The sequence below is a fragment of the Microcaecilia unicolor genome, chromosome 13 (genome assembly GCF_901765095.1).
Source record: "Microcaecilia unicolor chromosome 13, aMicUni1.1, whole genome shotgun sequence".
Taxonomy (NCBI): Eukaryota; Metazoa; Chordata; class Amphibia; order Gymnophiona; family Siphonopidae; genus Microcaecilia; species Microcaecilia unicolor.
This window is the reverse complement of record NC_044043.1, coordinates 53,375,863-53,397,731: the sequence shown is the minus strand read 5'-3', so window position 1 is coordinate 53,397,731 and position 21,869 is coordinate 53,375,863. Positions and strand designations below refer to the sequence as shown.

Below are 21,869 nucleotides of genomic sequence, written 5' to 3'. Positions count from 1 at the left end.
GGAGTAAGGCTGATTCTCCAACCTGGTGGATGAGGTGGTGGAACAAGTGGGTGGAGAAAGAAGGGACTCCAAAGAACTTTAATGAAGAAAAGGGTGAGCAGCTGGGAGAAGGGCGGGGTGAAGAGAATTTGGATTGGGCTCCTGAGGGGAGAGAGGAGGAGAGTGAGCCTTGCCCTATGGAGTTGACTGAACCGGAGAACACCCTGGAAGAGCCGATGGACTTTTCAGCTCTGGCTCAGCAAAAGCCAAGAGAGTAGTGGGGCTAAGCCGGGTCAAGCGGGAGGAGGTCAGGTAGGAGTAGGACTGACCAAGAGGGTGGGACCCTAGGCTTTGAGCCCGCGCAAAGCCATTGAACTGTGTTTTGAAAGCCTAGCTGGACTGTGCTGTGTTTAAAGCTTGGCTAAAATTGAACTGTGTTTTGAAAGCCTAGCTGGACTGTGCTGTGTTTAAAGCTTGGCTAAAATTGGACTGTGTTTTGAAACCAGGGCTGAATTGAGCCGTGTGTTTTTTTTTCTTTTTACTGCTACTCTTCAGGGGACCGGGAGAGAAAGCAGCGGTTGAAGCCTGCACGCTGTAGCAGTGTTTGTTGTTTTGGGAAAAAGGGGAGCCATACAGGAGTGGGTTTTTGTTTAGTTTGGTTTTGTGGAAGGGCTGCATTCCAGGAGAAAAGAGGATCCACTTTACAATATTAGTCCTTTTCAGCTAGGGTAGTGGAGGTTTAGGTATGTACGTGTTGACCTTTTTGTGTTCCTGGTTGATAAGTCTATGAGGTCTGCCATGTAGACTGGGGCTTCGCCATGAATAATTTTATGAACCAGGGTGCAGATTTTGAACGCAATATGTTCTTTGATTGAGAGCTAATGTAGTTTTTCTCGTAAGGGTTTGGCACTTTCGTATTTCATTTTTCCAAATATGAGTCTGGCTGTGGTGTTTTGGGCAGTTTGGAGTTTCTTAATGATTTGTTCTTTGCATCCGGCATAGATTGCATTGCAGTAGTCTAGGTCACTTAGAACCATTGATTGTACCAGGCTGCGGAATATTTCCCTCGGGAAGAAAAGTTTTACTCGTTTGAGTTTCCACATTGAGTGGGACATTTTCTTTGTTGTATTTTTTGCTTGGCTTTTTATGAGTGAGATTCTGGTCAATTGTAACTCTGAGAATTTTCAGGCTGTCTGAAACGGGAAGGGTGTAGTCTGGGGTGTATATATTGGTGAATTTGTTCGTGTTGTATTATGATGAGAGGATGAGACTGTGTGTTTTTTCTGAGTTAAGTTTTAATTGAAATGCATCCGCCCATGAGTTCATGATTTGAAAGCTAAGTTTGATTTCATTTATGATTTCTGTTAGAATGTTTGAATGGGATGTATATCGTGACATCGTCTGCGTAGATGTAAGGGTTAAGGCCTTAGGGTCGGTGATAGCGGTGATCCTTGGGGTACTCCACATTTCTGGTTTCCATGGTGATGATGTGTTCGAATTTGCTATCACTTGGTATGTTCTTGCGGTTAGGAAGCCCTTGATCCAACTAAGTATGCTTCCACCGATCCCGAAGTATTCTAGGATGTTTACTAGTATTTTATGTTTACCATGTCAAACGCACTAGACATGTCAAATTGTAGGAGAAGTAAACTCTTGCCAGTTGCAATTTCTTGTTTGAATTTGGTTAGGAGAGTGATTAATACTGTTTCGGTGCTGTGGTTGGAGCGGAATCCTGATTGCGATTCGTGTAATATTGAGAATTTGTTTAAGTAGTTGGTAAGTTGTTTGCTTACCATGCTTTCCAGTAGTTTGACTACCAGAGGGATAGATGCTACCAGTCGTGATTGCATTTGCTTTTTTTCTTTGAGTAGGTATTGGGGTGAGTAGTATATTGCCTTTGTCCTTAAGAAAGAGTCCATGTTGTAGCAAGTAGTTACGGTATGATGTGAGGTCAGCTTTGAAGCGTTGAGGGGCGGATTTTATTAGGTTGTTGGGGCATATGTCCAGTTCACAGTGGGATTTGGTGAACCTGTTAATCGCTTGGGTGACGGTTTCAACGGTAAGGAGAGCGAAGTTTGGCCAGGTTCGGTCTGCTGGGTATTCACTGAGAATTGGGTCCAGACAGTCAATTTTTCGATGTCAATGGTGTTCTGTGGTAACGTATTGCGTAGGTTTACAATTTTCTCATTAAATATTCAGAAAGTTTATCTGCGGGTGGGGTGTCTGTGTTGGTTGTGGTATCTAGTAATTTGTTTACGAGTTGGTAAAGTTTATGCGTGTCTTTGTAGTCTGGCACTATTTTGGTTTTGTAGTAAAACCTTTGTCTTATTGCATATTTGTATTTTCTTTGCATTTGTTTCCATGCATTGAGTGTGTGGTCATCCTTTATTTTTTTCCATGTTCGTTTGAGCCTCCTAGCTTGTGTTTTTAGTCTTTTCACTTCTTCATTATACCATGGTATCGAGTTGTGTCTTCGTGAGGTTCTTGTTTGTAGTGGTGCTATTTCGTCTAATGTGTTTCTGCATCTGTTTTCCCAGTCTAGGAGATAGTATTAAGATGGCATGCCTTTTTTCACGAGGTAGAATTATAATATAGAACTCTCCAGGAAATGGTCAACTATTAGAAAAGATTTGTATTTATTTATTTATTGCATTTGTACCCCACATTATCCCACCTTTTTGCAGGCTCAATGTGGCTTACAGAGTAAGGTTATGATAAAGTCAGTACATGATTTAAATACAGTTGATCATAAGCTGAGGTAAGAGAGGTGATAGATGGGCTGATGTTGGGTAGGTTGTATGAGAAATGTTTTAGGTGTGTTTGGGTGATTTGGGGATGAATTGTATCATTGAGGGTGGTTATTGTAAGCTTTGTTAAAGAGGTGTGTTTTCAGAGCTTTGCGGAAGCTGATTAGATTGTTCATGGTTTTCAGGGTTTTGGATAGCGCATTCCAAAACTGTGCTTTTGTATGCAAAGGTCGTAGCATAAGCTTGTTTGTACTTCACTCCTTTGCAGCTGGGGAAATTCAGGTTTAGGAATTTGCGGGCCGATCTTTTGGCGTTTCTGGGCGGTAGGTCCACTAGAGTTAGCATATAGAGTGGGGCATCTGCGTGAAGTGCAAATCTTGAATTCAATTCGTTCCTTGAGCGGAAGCCAATGCAGTTTCTCTCGTAGGGGCTTCGCGCTTTCATATTTAGGTTTTCCAAAGATGAGCCTGGCTGCCATGTTTTGGGTTGTCTGGAATTTTTTAATGGTCTGTTCTTTACAGCCTGCGTACAAGGCGTTGCAGTAGTCCAAGTGGCTTATAACTAGTGACTGCACTAGGGTGCGAAAGATATTTCTTGGGAAGTAAGGTTTAATTCTTTTGAGTTTCCACATCGATTGGAACATTTTTTTTCATTGTGTTCTTCACGTGGGTATTGAGTGTGAGGTTTCGATCAATGGTGACTCCAAGAATTTTCAGGTTTTCTGATATAGGCAGTGTGCAGTAAGGTCTGGTTATAGTGGAGTAATTGTTTGCATTGTATTGGGAGGTGAGAACTAGGCATTGTGTTTTTTCAGCATTGAGCTTTAGCTGGAATGAGTCCGCCCATGAGTGCATGATCTGGAAGCTCTGGTTGATCTCGTTGGTTATTTCGTTTAAGTCCTTCTTAAACGGGATGTAGATTGTGACATCATCGGCATATATGTAAGGGTTAAGGTTTTGATTGGCCAAGAATTTGGCTAGTGGTGTCCTCATTAGGTTGAAGATTGTAGGTGAAAGGGGGGATCCTTGAGGGACTCCACATTCCGGTATCCAGGGCGGTGATCTGGCAGTATTCGTTATAACTTGGTAGGATCTAGTGGTGAGGAATCCTTTGAACCATTTGAGAACTGGGCCTCCGATTCCGAAGTATTCTAGAATGTGTAATAGTATTTCATGATCCACCATGTCGAAGGCACTGGACATGTCGAATTGTAATATGAGTATGTTCTTGCCGATTGCAATTGTTGTTTTAAAGGAGTTCATTGCAGACACTAGTACGGTTTCGGTGCTATGATTTGATCGGAATTCTGACTGTGATTTGTGTAGAATTAAGTGTTTGGTCAGGTAGTCCGTGAGCTGCTTCGTCACTATGCCTTCCATCAATTTTGTGGTGAGTGGGATAGAGGCGACTGGTTGGTAGTTGGTTAAGTCCATTGTGCTTTTCTTGGCATCTTTTGGCAGCGGCGTGAGTAGTATGTTTCCATTTTCCGTGGGGAAGAGACCATGTAGGAGTCTATAGTTTACTTGGTTCGTGAGGTCTTTTTTAAATTGTTTGGGTGCAGCTCTTATTAGGCTGGTGGGGCAAATGTCCAGTTTGCACTGAGATTTGGCATATTTTTTAAGCCAGTGTGTGAGTTCATCTACTGAAATTAGGTCACAGTTGGTCCATGATCGGTCAGCTGGGTATTCCCCGGGTGTTGGGTCTAGGCATTCAAGGATACTTGAATATTCAATGGTGTTACTTGGTATCATGCGTCGGAGCTTTGTAATTTTTTCATTGAAATACTTCGCTAGGTTGGCTGCCGATGGGGTGTCTGTGCTGTTCGAGGTGACTCGTGTGGTGTTTAGGAGATTGTTTACGAGTGAAAAGAGTTTGTGTGTATCCTTGTAGTCTGGTCCTATTATGGTTTTGTAGTACGTTCTTTTGGTATGTCTGATGCTGTATTTGTATTTTCTTTGTAACTGTTTCCACTCTTTTAAGTGTGTGTTCATCTTTTTTTTTGCTCCATGCTCTTTCTAGTCTTCTGACCTGTGTTTTTAGTTCTTTCAGTTCTTCGTTGAACCATGGGATTGAGTTAATCCTATGCGAAGTTCTGGTTTGGAGCGGAGCTATATTGTCTAGAACTGTTTTGCATCCGTTATCCCATTCTTGTAAGAATTGGAGTGATTCTGTGGTTGTTGTCCATCTGGTGGTATATATTTGTTGCCAGAATGTTAAAGGGTCTATTTTGCCTCTTGCCTAGTATTCAATGTTATATATTCATCTGATGGTTTCGTGAATTTGAATTTACACCTTGAGGATCATACAGATTCCAGTGTATCTAGTTTTATTTTATTTTTTAGTATGACTGAGTATTTATTTATAAACCACCCATAAGCATGTGAATTGGAAAGTTGATATTTCTAAACAAAGTCAGATTTGACTTTCAATTCCCCAGGTATTTCTCAAATGGTAGCTATATAGACTGAAATTTTGTTTTCATTTGATAAATGAGTTTTTCCATTAAATACATTTCAGAGATGTTGTACAACCATTCTACAGCAGACGGTGGTGAATTACTTTTCCATCTTTTGGTTAGAGCATATTGCTGCTATTAGACAATGACAAACATCAAGGTGTATTCTTGAATTAAACCATAATCTTCCTTTCCCAATTCATATGTTTCATTTTGGAAGAAGGGTGTTAGTAATGGATAAAGTGCATTTCTGTTTTTCTTTCCAAAATGGATGAATTTCTGGGCAATTCCACTCCATGGGATCAAAGTCTCTCAGTTCATATTTCTGCTAGTAAAATGGAGAAACATGATCCATTTATGAATCAAGGCAGGACAATGATATGTTCTCATTAAGATCTTAGGGGCCTAAATTAAAGTTTAGCGAGTGCTAATGGAATTAGTGTGCACTTAATGCTAAGAAGCCTATAGATACAAAATGGGCTTCTGAACATTTAGCACGGGCTAACTCCATTAGCACTGACTAAGTTTCAGTAAAGGGGCCCATAGTTTGTACAGCAGCCAGATTTAAGGGCCTTTTTACAAAGCGACTACTTGTACCGCTGCTAGCTGCGTGTCATTTTGGCACTACCACCAGGCTACCGCAGGAGCCTAGCAACAATGCCTTCCCCCAGTGTGCTTAAAAATATATATATTTATTTTTGTGCCGGGGGCTTACAAGGCGGTAATCTGCAGCCCCGTGTGCTATCCAGTTACCATTGGATTAGTGCTGGAGCCCTTACCATCACCTCAATATGGGCTGCGACTAAAGGAAAGAAAATTTTCAGGTAAGACATAATTTTTCATTACCTGCTGAGGAACTGGCAATGTACTTTTCCGATAAAATATTAGACAAACTAGGTTAGAGAACATGATACTCTATTGTCAACTAAATTGTTACCTGTAAATGCAGAATTAGGTGTAGTCATAGATAGATTTGGGCAACATTTTCCCCAGTCGAGGAGACAGAGGTAAAAACATTTAGGGGCCCTTTTACTAAAGGGTTGCTGTGTGGCAACCCTGAACCACATGCCGGCCCAACACAGGTGCTGGCGGTAGTTTCACCTTCAGTGCACGCCAGCACTAGTGGGAATGCTTGTTAGCGCAGGAGCTCCTACCCCCACCTCAGTGTGGGTGGCAGTAAGTGCTCACCCCACCGAAATGGTCTCGTGGCAGGTGCGAACGTACCGCATGGCCATTTCTTTTTTTTTTTTGCCCTTTTTACCGCTGCAGTAAAAGGGGCCCTGGTGCACAGCAAAAATAGCCACCGCCTCTAGTGCAGGACCCCTTTTACCACAGCTTAGTAAGAGGGCTCTTAGGTTTTCATCCTCTCATTGTATTGCTGATAGTTGTCCATATGTAATTCACCTCAGGGAGTAATACATTGAGCTTTAGATGTTGGTGATTTCCCAGATTTTGTGGGGCATATAGTTATGACATCTATTCCAAGATCAAATATGGCTATGAGTATTCCATCTAGTTACAGACCTTTTGTGAGCATTCCTTTATTTGCCAAATCTTGGAAGCATTTGTCTCCAATTTACTAAATAGGTGCTCTTGATTTACTTGCATCCATCACAGTTTGGATTTAGGAGTTAGCTTAGCACAGAATCTCCTCTCTCCATCTTAGTATCTGAAGATAAAAGATCCTTGAGCCAAGGATTTCAGATTTAATTTTTAAGGGGGTTGGGTGAATTTCTAAAGAAAGATAAAATATAGGGCCCTGATTACAATGGCGCACTAACGTTTTTACCGCACGCTAAAAATTAGCACACACTAACTATGTAGTCGCCCATAGGAATATTATGGGCATCTACACGGTTAATGCACGCTAAAAATGCTAGCGAGCCTTTGTAAACAGGGCCCATAGAATCTTTCAACATAGAATTTGGTTTTCTACTTGGCAAGCGGATTGCAGAGTTCCCAGGGGTCCTCTATTATTGCCACTGCTCTTTGATATCTATTATGTTTACAGATTTTGCAAGAATTAGTTTGTATGATTTCCCAGCTGTTGTGCCGTCCTCTTCTTTGTGATCCACCTTGAACCCAAATGGGAGTGGGTGGATTACAGGTATGAAGATTAGATTATTTGTAGTTCTTTCTTATGTCTATAATACCTACTGTACCTGAATGTAACTGAAAAAGGTGTGAGCCAAATCCAAATAAATGTTCTTCTTTCTCTTACACCATATGCTGTCTATTTTAATACGTACTGTTATTGAATAATTGTACTGCTGTAACTGTCTATTGCCTATGTGTAGATTATTCTTGTTATATAGTGCCTTGGGTGAATTTCTTCAAAAAGGTGTTAAATCCTAGTAAAATCAAATAAGACTTGTGCAGTCTACCCAATTTATTTCCTGTTACAATGCCACATAACACCATTGACCACTGGCTTTCCATTCACTTTGCAACTAAGGATTCTGTTGTAAGGGTAAATATATCCCAAATAATTTGTTTAAATGTACTTAGCATGCTATTTCTCTTTTCAGAAAACAGACTGGGAAGTTGCCATTAAGAGCATTAACAAAAAGAATTTGTCAAAATCCCAAATCCTGCTAGGCAAAGAAATTAAAATATTGAAGGTATGTTTGGTTGCATTTTATGCACTGTGTTCATTTAATTTGTATTATGTGCTTATTCTGTTATGCTTGTCATATAAGTGGGGTCTTCTGGTGACAAGAGTGCACATATGTGTGTCAGCATGCATATGCTTCCTGCCTAGAACTGTCTGTGTAGCCCCTGAGCTGCCCAGCTGATGATCGCTGAGCCAAACCGTTAAAACAAGCACTTCCTGATGCCAGAGGCCCTGTGCGGTTCAAGGACACTGGAGGCTGACAGAATGTTTCACTGTGCTACACTTATATGTTTTTTCTACTTACTTTTTGTAATTAAAAAAAATTTTTTTTTGATTTATAAAAGTCTTTATTGAGCATTGTTAATAAAAAAACAAAGCATTCTCAGCTCAGCACAATGCAAAAATGAAACAATTGTTTGGGCTGGGGGTGGGGAATACACCCTTAGACTGTCAATTTGCACATCATCTGCATAAGCATATGAATAACCCTAACGATTGTATAAGGTCCAGCAGCATTATTAAGAAAATTTTAAAAAGAGTAGCAGCCAACATAGACCCCTTCGGCACTCCACAAGAATCCATATTTTGCCATCGAACTATGAATAACCTATCTTTCAAATAGGAAGAAAACCATGCAAGGCCTGAGTGAGAAAGACCTAAATTCTGAATAAGTTGGAGAAGAAGAGCATGATCTATAAGATCAAAGGCCGCCATTAGATCTAAAGAAATCGGTAGAGTGATTCTCCCCTGAACTTAACCCTCCATTGCCTTAGGTACAAAGTTAAATTGTGAGCCCTCCTGGGACAGAGAAATATCTAGTGTACCTGAATGTAACCCACCTTGAGCTACTACTGAAAAAGATGTGAGCAAAATCCAAATAAATTAATAAATATTAGCCAATACATTAGAGTAGATACCTAAAGAGCAGTCTCAGTACTATGCGAGCAACGGAACACCATCTGATGAGGATGCAAAAGATGATTCTGGTCTATGTGCTCCATAAGCTGATTCAACACAAACTTTTCCACTAATTTCAAAGTAAGTAATATTTGCGCTATAGGTCTAAAATTAGCCAGGGTCGAAGAACCTAACTTTGGATCTTTCAATTTAGGCAATATATATGATGTCTTCCATAAATCTTGAAAATAGACTTGAGAAAAAGATGCTGTTGAGCAGATGAAAAAAAAAGGAAGGAAAAGCTTAGAATAAGCATTTACAAGTCTCGCAGGTAAAGGATCATGAGGGGCCATAGTAGAATGTAGACTATGCAGAGTGATTGATACCGCTACCACCTAACCCTCCCTCACCTACACTGGTGGCGCCAGTTTTAGAGAATAACAATGCCTGATTCCTCCCAGTGCATCCTGGGTGCATCAAGCAGGGTCAGCTTGCCAAATAAGGGATTTTTTTTCCTTTATTTGGTAGTAGTCTCCACCCAGACAACCAAATAAGGGAAAATTGCGTTTATTTAGCAAACTGACCCCGCTTAGTATGTTCCAGGATGCACCAAGTGGGGTCAGGTACTGCTGTTTTTCTAAAGTGGTGGTGCTGGAGGCAGGTGTGAGTGGGCATCCCTCTTGCCTCTTTCCAGGTACACCTTTGGGGAAGGTCGGGGAGTCAGTTGTTGGTGGAGTTCTATTATACACCAGGGAAATTTTTCTATATTTAAATCATCTTTATTAGGAAAAGGTATAGGATTTAGACTGCAAAATACAATACATACAAAATATAACAATTCTGTTAACCAAAGTGAAAATTTTTTTTTTAAAGTAATAGAAGGGTCAGGGGAGGGGGTGCCACTACATACTAGGGATTTAAAAAAAAAAGTTTATGTTAAATCTTTTTTATTGCAAGGCAAAGTAAAACACATTGTTACAAAAACGCAATAATCAGAACTTGTTTTATATATACTTCCCCCCCAACTAACCCCTTTCCCTCCCCCCTCTCCCCCCTACTCCCCTTCCCCCCTTCCCCATCCCCTTATTGTTAGTCTACAGAGTACCATTAGTGGTTCAATAGTCTACTCCTAGCTATCGGAGTTAGTGTGTGAAGAAATGTGGTCCATACAACTTGAAACTGTGATCCAGCTTTGGAATTAAAGTCCGCTATCCCCACTCTCTCCAACCTCAAAAGTGCTATCATGCGCGTCCTCCACTGAGTCCGCGTGGGACACTGTCGAGACAGCCAGCCAGCCATGATCACTTGTTTGGCAACTATAATTGCTTTCTGAACAAAAATTGTAAATCCTGCTGGGATTGGATAGATGAATTTTGGGTGTCCCAGCAATAACCCAGAGTCATACTTCCATTGTGCTGACCACAGGCCAGAGACATATTGGATCAGAAGTGTCCAGAATCGCACTACACCCCTGCAACTCCAGAGCATATGTCCCAGTGTGGCTCCGACTTCTCCACATTTGGGGCACTCTCCCCACGAGGAGAGCCCCATGTGGAAAGCTCTTCTCGGGGATATGTAGAGGCGGAGCGCTATTTTAAATTGCAGTTCCCAATGCATAGTCATGCTGGTTTGTTTCCGTATCCTTAACAGGTGCTCTTTAAGTTGAGATGCCGTCAAATCTAATTGTATGTCATTTTTCCACACGGCCAGTAGCTTATTGTAATCCAATTCTTCTGCTGTATCTTTAATGTGTCTGTGATGGAATTTGAGTGGAATCTTTTGTTGCGCTGTGAGAGAAAAGGCTGAAGTTAGTTCCTCTTGAACGTCCTCTGCTAAGTCTTCCCACGGTAAAGATTGCACATAATGCCTCAGCTGGAGGTAATGGAATTCGTCCGAGGGACGTAAAGAGTATTCTTTCTGTAGCTCCGGAAAGGATTTAAGTTTTCCCTCCGGGGTAACAACATGTAGTAAATACCGCATCCCACTGCGTCCCCATCTCTGAAAAGCTGGATATAGTAAGCCAGCCTCAAAGGCCGGATTTCCACATATGGGTAGGTATGGAGTGGTCCTCGCTGAAAAGTTGTGAAGTTTACAAATCCATTTCCACACCATTCTTGCTGTCTTCATTATTCCAGAAACCCTCAAAATGTAAGGTATCTGGGGCCCCCTTACATGTAAGTATGTACTAAAATGTATTTCAGGGTGCTGTTGTAGTTCAAGTGCTGTGTTTGTGAAATCTTGAGTTCCTCTGAACCAGTCATTTATATGGCGCATGCCACTGGCCACTGTCATAAATTTGATGTTCAGGAGTCCCATGCCGCCATATTCTGTCGGGATACATAGCACTGAGTATGGGAGGCGTGGCTTTTTCCCCCTCCATACGAAGACCTGCACAGTTTTTATCAGTTGTTGCTCATCAGTCCTCTTTAAAAAGAGCGGGAGGGTCTGAAATGTATACAGCCATCTAGGAACTATGACCATATTGACCAGGGCAATTCGTCCCATTAGAGAAAGTGGCAGCGCCCTCCAGGCCAACAACTGTTTTTTTGTATCCCGCAAAAGCCGCTGTACATTGAGTTCATAAAGTTTGGACAAATCCATGGGGATGTGGACTCCCAGATAGGTCAGCGAGATCCGCGCCCATTGTAGGGGAAAAATTCCAGGCCAGGTTGCTTGTATCTCCGGGAGCACTGGAAGTGCTGTGGATTTGTGTAGGTTTAATTGGAAGCCAGAGAGACTCCCATATTGTTCAATGATCTTTAGTAATCGTGCTAGGGTTCTGGAGGGCTCCCTCAGTACCACCAATAAGTCATCTGCGTAGGCCAGAATTTTTATTGTATGACCCACCAATGTAACCCCTTGTAGGTCCGGGGCTGTGAGGACCGTTCGTATCAGGGGCTCCAGAGACAATAGAAACAGCAGGGGAGACAGGGGGCAGCCCTGCCTGGTACCTCTGTAAATCTGAAACTCTGTCTCCCTGATACCATTCACCAATACACTCGCTCTGGGTTGACAGTATAGAGTTTCTACCGCTTGTGTAAACCACCCCCTTATACCCATCTTTTCCAATGTTTGAAACATGAAGTCCCACCCGACCCGGTCAAAGGCTTTCTCAGCATCAAGACTCAGAATCAGGGTGGGTACCTCGTTTTGTCTACTTGCTGCTATTGCCAAAAGGAGCTTCCTGACATTATGTACCGCCTGTCGGCCTCTCACGAATCCCACCTGCTCTGTACCTATCAGTGAGGGCAAGCAGTGTGCCAGCCTATCTGCCATTATTTTCGCCAATACTTTTGTGTCTACATTTAATAGCGATATCGGTCTATATGATTCCACTTTGTCTAAGGGTTTCCCTGGTTTAGGAATGAGCGTTATCAACGCTGTGTTCGCATATCGTGGGAAACTCCCTTCCTCAATGACCTCTTGGAAATATTCCAGGAGTGCTGCTAAGGCTTTACCAGGCAGGATTTTATAGTATTCCCCAGAAAAACCGTCTGGACCCGGTGCAGACCGCAATTTTAACGCTTTGACCCCCCTCTGCAGCTTGGACATTGTCAATGGCTGGTTTAAGGTTTCCAGCTGTTCCTCCGTTAATTTGGGGAGGTCTATGTGCTGCAAATAATCTCGTATTGCATGTGCATTTGGAGGTGTTTGCTTTTGATATAAAGTAGCAAAATATTCTGTAAATGTCTGTCCTATTTTTCTATTATCAGTTATGAGTTCTCCCTTATGGTTTTTTAGGGAGGTCACCGTCCGTGGGCCGCCTACAGTTTTAATTAATCGCCCCATCATTCTGCCTACCTTGTTCCCAAACCTCTCTAATTTGTATTTATAAAACAAAGAAGACTTCACCTCTTTCTCATGCAGCAGACTATTTAATGCTACCCGAGTGGCTTTTAAATTTTCCAGGGTAGCCAAAGAGGGATGATGTAAGTGTATCTTTTTAGCCCTCTGTAGCTGTCGTTCTAAGAGTAATATGCTAGCTGCTTTCCGTTTATTCTTAACGCTACAGTAAGCTATGATAGCCCCCCGCAGAACTGCCTTTGAAGCTGACCAGAACAGCTCAGGTTGGAGATCTGCATGTATACCATTATGCTCTATGTATTGCTCCCAGCTCTTTTGTACGTGCGCCCGCAGGTGCGGGTCAGTATGTAGATGAGCCGGATACCTCCATCCCGTCCCCCCCTTGAACTCTGACCTAAGCTTAAGATCTACCCATACCAGGGCGTGGTCGGATATTTCTTCGGGGCCTATGGTTGCCGCCTCCACCAGATGAAACAAGGGACGGGCCAACATGATATAATCTATCCTGGCATGAGAGCCATGTGCCCTTGACCTATGTGTATAATCGCTCTCCCCAGGATGGAGCACCCTCCACGTGTCCACTAAGTCTAACGTTTTATTAAACATTTGGAACTCTCGCGCCCTCGTCCCACGGTAGTCGGAGGCCAGGATATTAGTGCAATCTTGACGAGGGTCTATAACCGCATTAAAATCCCCTGCTACTATCAAATCTCCTCCCCCACTCTGCAAACATCTCCCGGCCAGGTCTTTAAAGAATGCAGCATCAAAATTATTGGGCCCATATAATACCAGCAGCAACAGGTTCCTCCCTTCTAGCCACACTTTTAGCAAAATAAAATCCCCTCTATCCCCCCTTTCCAAGATTGTAGCTTTATAGGGGAGTCCTTTTCGAAATAGCACAGCAACTCCTCCCTTCCTACCGCGAGATGGGGCGGCAAATACTTCGCTAACCCATGATTTTTGCAGCTTTAAATGTTCTTTCTCCGTGAGGCGGGTTTCCTGCAAGCATGCCGCATCAGCTTTATGTCTTTTCAATGCTGATAAGATCTTAGATCTTTTAATCGGGGAGCTTATTCCTCCTACATTCCAGGTTACAATTCTAGTGGACATGCTTACTATACTCACCATTTTTAGTGATCTTGCCCCCCAACTTTACGGTCTCTCGCTGTTCTTTAACTGTAAGATCCCCCCAGTTCCCCGACCACTCACCCCAACTACCCAAGTTGCCTAAGTGTTCCATATTACCCCATTGATCCTTAACATACAGTAATTTTAAACTTCTGGTACTCTTTGATTTTGAACTTAATAACATCCCAAATCCCAATCCCCCCCTTACCCCCCGCCCTTTCTTCCATCCCTCTGCCATCATCCAGGCCCAGACCTGCGCCTGGGTACGGCTAGAGTCCACCTGTGTAGCGAGGAGCCCTCCTCCCCGTATAATTTAAGTTTCGTGTACTTACTGCTGCTGCTATTTATATTAGTCGCCGACTCACAGCAAGCGTTTAGGACTTTCAATCACCCTCAGAGATGTCCTTCTCCTGTAATCCAGTCTTGGCTTCTTCTGGTGTTTGGAAAGTGTGCCACTGTCCTTGTATCAGAACTTTTAGTGTAGCTGGGTATTGGAGCCTGAAGCGAATTTGTTTCTGTGCTAGCATTGAGCATATCTGATGGAATTTTTTCCGTTGCTCTTGTACGCCAAAGGAGTAGTCCTGAAACATCAAAACTGGGCGCCCCTCGTGTGTTAAGTCTCCCCTCCTAATCATAAATCCATTCAGTATTTCCATTTTAGAGCGGTAGTTGAGCACTCGCGCCACTATGACACGAGGTCTCTTTTGACTATCAGTTTTGCGTCCCACGCGGTGTGCACGCTCAAGTACTAAAGGCCCAAGGGAGTCTGATAAGGCCAATTCTTTAGATAGCCAGTCTGTGAGCCAAGGCACTAAGTTTCTGTCCGGTATGTTTTCCGAGATGCCTACAATTCTCACATTGTTCCTCCTGGAGCGGTTTTCTAAGTCCTCCAGTTTATCGTAATGCTCCTGGAGCTGTTGTTTAATTTCGCGGATATCCACGTTATAGGCCTGTGAGTCATCTTCTAAAGCCGAAACCCGCACAGAAAGATCCTCCGCGCGGGTCTCCAGTCCCTCCAACTTAGCGTGGAAAGTGTCTATTTTTTGTTCAACAGTGTCCCACCGAGGCTGCCAGGCCTTCGCCACCGCGGCTGTTAGTTGCTCCAGTTGCGACGTCGAAAACGCTTGTTCACATTGTTGTGGTTCGCCCGCCATTTTAGACTCGGAGGCAGGCAACTTAACCTTTTCTTTCTCTTTTTTCCCGGTCCGAAGCGCCATTCCAATGGAGGTTTTGTTCAGGTATTTGTCCATGCAGTTATGCTGTAGCCGGCGGCTATTTTATTGATGTTTTTCGAGCAGTATTTTTAAGAGTACGGGGTTGAGGCCCACGAGCTGCAGCACTGCACGTCTGCTCAGCTCATCGCATCACGTGGACTCCAAAAAAAAAAAAAAAAAAGTTTAAATAGTGGTGGTGGTGGGACACTAGACTGGGGTAGATAAGTCTGGTCCTCGCCCCAGGCAGATTAGATTTTCAGTATATCCACAATGAATTTGCAGGAGAGAAATTTACATGCACTGCCTCCTTGGTATGCAAATCTATCTCCTGCATATTCATTAGAGAATAAAAACCTTTTATTTATTTGTGAATTTAATTTATACACAAGCATTAATCTTGTTACAGGTAATATTAGACATCAATTAAACAAAAGATATAATAATATCTATCCAAATTACCAAACATATATGTCTACCTTATACCACATTGTTTGGGGGGGGGGAGGGGGGGAAAGAAATTCCAGAGAAAATAAACGGGCAAAATTTAAGAAATAGGCCACATACCCTTAAACCATCTTCTACTACTGCTATGTTCTTTATTCATTTGACTATCTTTTTCAAGTCTATGAAGTCTCTTAATTGTTTCGCAATAGATATTTTACTATACATTTGCATGGATATGCAAGAAGAAAAGTTGCACCCAAAGACCTCGTCTCTTCTCTCATTTCCAAAATTTTTTTTCTTCTTTCTTGTGTTACTTTCGTAACATCCGGAAAGATCCAAAGTTTTTGTCCATAAAATTTCTGGTGAATATTTTTAAAGAATAACTTCAAAACTGCATTGTAATCTTGTTCGAAAACAAAGGAAATTAACAAAGTAGCTCTACTTGCTACCTCAGTCAATGAGTCTTCCAATATTAAAGATATATCATTTAGTTCATCGGATTTTTCTTCTTCCAAACCTTCCTGATTGTCGCCTTGGCTTCTTTTTGAAGATAAAAAGAAAATCTTATTTACCGGAGGAATTTGTTGTGAAGAATATTTCAAATTTTCAATCAAGAATTTTTAAAACATGTCCATGGGTGACATTCCCGTCGGCCTTGGAAAATTCAAAATCCTCATATTAAGCCTTCTATTATAGTTTTCAATCTTATCTCAATTTTTTGACGCATGCTTGTACTATCTTTTATCACTGCTAATACATTTTCCTTAATTTTCTGTTTCAGCATAGTTATTCTTTATTTGTTCCTTAAAATCTTGTTCTAATTTAAGAAACGAGTTAGAGAGTTGGCCAACAGTTAAAGTCAAATTTCTTGTTTCTCTCATTGATTCAGGAATCATAGCTTGCGTTTTCTCCATAGACTTCCATAATAGTTCAAGTGTTACCTCCCTAGGAGGGGCTGAAACAGTATACCCTTCTGAGATCACATCAACCTCAGCCTCTCGTTCCGAGAGGGAACCCCCACTGCAGGCCTCAGGGCTTCCGACTTCCGGGTCCTGTCGAGCAGCTTGCTTCTCACACAAAGCAGGGCAGGGAGGAATCGCAGCATCCGGAGGAGAGAGAGACACTTCATGTCCCAGGGGTTCCGAGTTCCCTGCCTCAGAGCCTAGTGGGACCTCAACTCCGGTTACCTCCGGCGGGCGTCGACCGCAAATTCGTCCAGGGTCCTTTGTCTCGGGGAAGAGGTAAGAGCTGGAGAGGGTAAAGCTCTTACATTCCCCTTTCTCTTGGTATGTGGCATTATTGTTAGCAAGAAAATAGAAGTTCAAATGGACACTCAGAGCGATCTTGCTAAGTTCGGCGTGCTGGCGCCATCTTGGATCCCCCCCCTCCCGAATAAAAACCTTTTTATGATTTGAAGAAATGGACTGCTGGAAGTCCTTGGAACTTTTTTGTTCCTTCCACTCTATGTTGCTTAAGATTGGATTAAAGGCTAGGTGTGAAACTGTTGATGCCAGCTCTAAACTTTCAATTGGTCATGGCTCAGTTCAAAGCATTTGGCCTCGATGCTCAGAAGCAAATGCAGGTGCTAGAGGCCATTAGTGCCGGACTAGCACCCAAATTTGCTAGCGCAGAATGCACAGAGGGGTCTAGCGCGGGGAACAAGTGCACCAAAGGATACCACAAAAAGGGAAATGGGACTTGATATACTGCCTTTCTGAGGTTTTTGCAACTACATTCAAAGCGGTTTACATATATTCAGGTACTTATTTTGTACCAGGGCAAAGTGACTTGCCTAGAGTCACAAGGAAGCATGCTAATACCATTTAAATTAGGTGATTTCCTATTCCCTCCAACGCTTTACGAAGAGCGTCTTGAACAAGGGCATCCTTACCGCCGGGAACCCCACACCAGCTTGGAACTGGCATTGGGTGTTTGAAGAGGCTGAGAAGCGATTGCATTTTTTTTTGCATCCCAATGGACGCAACCTGTATTTATCCAGAAAGGTGGTTTTGAGCAGCTCAAAATGGCCACTTGCACCGTGATTATGTTTGAGCACTGTGTTTCCTGCAGTATGCTAAAGCCAGTTTACTCCAGCTACTGAAGCTTCTTTATTTTGTGGCTAGCAGATGTGCACTAGAGGAGTCAACCCTTTCCTGTCTTAACCTCTAATACCCACAAATTATTCTGATGGCTTCTGGTTTCTCCTTTATCCGTGTTTAACAGCAAAATAGCAGGTCTTTCAGAAAGTACAGATCAAATGACAGTTATGAGGCTGGTTCAGAGGAATTTGCTGTGACTTAGTAATAAAAAGTTAAAATCCCACCCCCTTGAAGCAGCAACTTCACATGCGCTAGATGGGAAGCAAATACAGAGCTGGTGCCTCCTCTCCCTTGCTCCTTCTTGAGCACTAACTAACAACCAGCACCTCTTCTTCCTTTTTCCCTCTTCCTGTCTGGTGTTCTGGGCATGTGCCAAAGAGCTGTGCTTAATGCACAGCTCTTTAGTGCATATGCCAGGCACTGTCCTCCCCCTAACATCTAAACAACTCCCTAATGCTCAATGGTATGTGTGCGTCTATATTTACATCTCATTAGTGTTGAGCATTAGGGAGTTGTTTAGACATGCTGTTCAGTACAGCACCAAAGTATTGGGGTGTTGGATAATTGAAGTTGGTTTGTATAATCTGGTATTGTACTAATTTCTTTAGAAAGATAGAAACATAACAGTAGATAAAGGCCATATGACCCATCCAGTCTGCCCATCCTCTGTAACCCCTAACTCTTCCTTTTCCTAAGCGATCCCACAGGCTTATCCCATGCCTTTTTAAATTCTGACAGTCCTCGACTCCACAACCTCCACCGGGAGGCTATTCCATGCCTCCACCACCCTTTCTGTGAAATAATACTTGCTTAGATTCCTCCTAAGCCTATTCCCTCTTCATCGTATGCCCCCTCATTCCAGAGTTCTCTTTCAGTTGAAAAATGCTCACTTCCTGTACATAAATGCCCTTGAGATATTTAAACGTCTCTATCATGTCTCCTCTCTCCCAGCATATGCATGTTGAGGTTCATAAGCCTGTTGCTAACACTGAACCCATACATCAATTAGAATTTGAGGCTCCCGTGCTCTACATTCTTAATGGATTAACATTGTGCACATATGTTACATATAATCAGTCACTTTATCTTTTCATATTAAGTGATACCAAATTGATATTTTGAATCCCTTACTTTGGTCCTTTCATCATAGCACAGATGCATCTGCTGTATTGGCATCTGACAATGCAGCCGTCTCTTAAGTGCACTTAAATCTGCAGGATCAATCACTCTGTTTTTGAGTTCCTGTGGCGCTGTCATAGATATGGGATGGGTCGAAACCAAGTTACTGTAATCTGTAGTTAGCCTTAATTGGGACATTTTAACTCCTTTTCTTTTAAATTTCCCTGAAAAAAAAATGGCTGAATTGGCAGCACTTTGAAACTTGTGATCACTTCTGGAATGGTCAAGATGTCAGCATCAGTTAGTAACCGGTCATTTCACCTCTCCTGTGTATTATAAACCTTGGAACAAAGTGTAATAGATTTCAGATTTTGCTGTCAATGGTCCAGTATTCAAAAGGAGTTACCTTTAGTGGTGGCCAGTAAACTAATAACTCTTTTAACCATGGATAGTACTGCCTGAAATTCACTCTAACTGCTGCAGCACTGTCCGTGTGGTTCGTGGGTGTAGTTAGGATGGTGCAAAGGGAACACAAAAGTGGCAATATTCAGCCACTATAAGGACAGCAGTTGGTGGCCAGCACTTTATATTTGGCAGTGCTGAATATTTACTTTTTAAAATGCTGGGTTGGCCAATCGGATAGTTACACTGCATTAAATAAGCCTTAAATGACATTCTGCAGTAAGGACCCACTTTACTAAAAGGTATAAATTTTGCAGGTAACCTGCAGTAGCTGCAAAGCCTCAATGTTAACTCTTGGAGTGCTCATGATCTTCCCATACAGTTAATGCAAAGACAGTACACTGTGTATTAACTGCATTGCAGATAACACTTATGCTACTTTTTGATTCTAAATTTATTATTTATTTAAAATTTCCTATTACACCTAAAATCTAAGCAGACTTCACATGACACACAGAATGTATTTTTGTTATATTTTAATCTGTACTTTCCCACTACATCTCTTACCAAAGCAAAGAACTTAGCAGAGTGTTTTAACAAAGAAATACACACAGCACAATAATTGCATATTACTTACAAGGTCTATTCCAAGCCCATTCCCCATATCATTCTAATGTTTAATTTAAAGCAGGAAATAGCGAGCACTAAACGTCAAGTTGCTGTTTTCATTGTTAAATGTGCACTCATTTCCATGTTAACTGCCTAATGTATTTTAGTAAACAGACCCTCAGTCTATTTTCTTGTGTTTATGGGAAGAGACCTTGACGAATCAGGCACTGTGTATATATTTCAACACCAGGTTTGGTTTAGTAGTGAGTTCACATTAAGGCCTTAAGTAATTACTTAGGGGGTAACAAATTAAAAAAAAAATTATTTGCCATCATTGTTTCTGTTTTGCTTTTCTAGGAACTGCAACATGAAAACATCGTGGCTCTTTATGATGTCCAGGTTTGTGTTCCTTGTTTTACTGATGCTGTTCAATGCATTCTGCATCTGTTTAGCCAGAACATAGCTGTCATTTTTTAGTAGAACTTTCGAACCTCATGCCTGACTTTTGTCTTCACAAAAGCTGCTTATGCTACTGAAATACAATTTGATTAATCTAAAAATATGGATTGTGTTTGAGGCAGCCATTGCTGGATTGAAAAACCATGTGCTTTGTGAAGAAAGGTGATAGTCTCAGTGGTGTTCAGGGCATTTGCTCTTCTGTGGGCACTCAGCTAATTTGTGCTGTCAGACTGTGCCTGTAAATAGAGTGAAAGCTAGTTTCGTAGGTTGGCACAAATGTCTGCTCAGATTAGTGGCAGGCAGTAGTTTCCCACTGGTACCGTGCACTGAGCTGTTTGTGTAAGTGCTCAGTCTGCTGTATAACTTGGTGCTAAGTTCCAGTAAAAGTTCAAATTATTTGAAAAGGTTATATAAGTGGGATTAGTTTTTAGCAAACAGTACAGAGTATAAATTGGTACTGAAATGTGATTCAAGTTTTATGGGAACCTGTCTGCTGTTGAATGGGCTGACTTGGATTTTGGCTCAGTACTGGCACACTGTTAGCTGCTTTGCTGGGTAAATGTATCTGATTCAGTTCAATTTGCAATTATTTGTTCAGATGAGGTATTATTTGTCTCACTGATTTACCTACAATCAGATTTGGGATGCATTTGTATATGGGTTTCGATGGGGTTGTGATTTGTAGCTCCTGACTGAGCAATTTTGCTACGGTGTTTTTTTGGGGGGGGGGATTTAAAAAGAGGGGAAAAAATCTTAAGCATTTTTGAATAAAGGCTCGTGGTGCTATAGCTTTGACAGGGGCTGCTCTGAAGGGGATGTAAAGAAAATGCCAGGCTGGAAAAGAAAACACATGCTTTCCTGTGTTGTCAGTTGGAACGATGCCATTCAAGTGAAGGCTGGTCATGAGACTTCTATTCTTAGGTTTATATACTGCCTTATTCTGTCTCATGCATCAGATGCTCATCCTCGGAGTGAGAAGGGGATAGATTAATTCTCCGAGGACAAGCAGGCCACATTATTCCTATATGTGGGTGAAATCATCCGACAGAGCTCCAGTGCGGACACTGAATAGCTAGCACTATAGAAAGCTCTAGCAGCGTCCCACCACTCGTGCACTGCTGCATTCTCACCTGACGCTCAGGCGTGGGTCCCTCAGTCTTTATTTTTTTCCACAGAGCTGTGAGGTGGCGTTCGCGTAGTCGTCTTCTCACGCTGCGCTTGTCACAATATTTTTTTTGCTATCAAGAGTTCCTTCCCTTGCTGGTAATCATCTTTATTTATTTAATTTATTCTGTTTTTCCTTCCTGGTATTTTCTCCAGATTTTTTCGGCTTTTTTTTCCGACCCTACTATTTGTAGATCTTATAGACCCATTTCTCTACTAAATTTAGATGTAAAACTCATAGCCAAGATTTTGGCTGAATGGTTAGCACGAGTCCTCCCTGGGTTCATTCATACTGACCATTCTGGCTTTATTCATAAACAGGTGGGGTGATTATATCCGTAGGACGTTACATTTGATTTATGGAGTTCAGCGGTCCCTGGATAAGGTGGTAGTGTTGGCTACAGACACAGAAAAGGCCTTTGATAGAGTCCGCTGGGCTTTCTTATGAGGGGTCTTGGACAAGGTGGGGTTTGGTCCTCGCTTTTGTACTTGGGTATGTTCCCTTTATGCAAACCCGGTTCCCCGGTTAGAATTAATGGTTCTTATTCTGAGGCTTTTCCTGTGCAGTGGAGTACGAGACAACGTTGTCCACTGTCCTCTCTACGTTTTGCTTTGAACCGTTGACTATCAGTACTCGGGGAAAATAGCGATGTGCAGGGGCTACAGGTTGGTTCTCAAGAGCATAAGTTGGCGCTCTTCTCTGATGATATTTTGTTTCACGTATGCAATCCCCAG

The 21,869-nt window shown here is 42.2% G+C and overlaps 1 protein-coding gene across 4 annotated transcripts in view; it reads left to right on the top strand.

Moving 5' to 3' along the window:
* ULK2 (unc-51 like autophagy activating kinase 2) overlaps positions 1–21,869 on the top strand; it is a 219,040-nt gene that overhangs the window by 6,064 nt on the left and 191,107 nt on the right. For all 4 annotated transcript variants that reach the window (XM_030222096.1, XM_030222094.1, XM_030222095.1 and 1 more), the window contains exons 2-3: positions 7,710–7,802; positions 19,869–19,910. In XM_030222096.1, the coding sequence (XP_030077956.1) occupies positions 7,710–7,802; positions 19,869–19,910 (135 nt within the window). The remainder of the gene's footprint in view (positions 1–7,709; positions 7,803–19,868; positions 19,911–21,869) is intronic.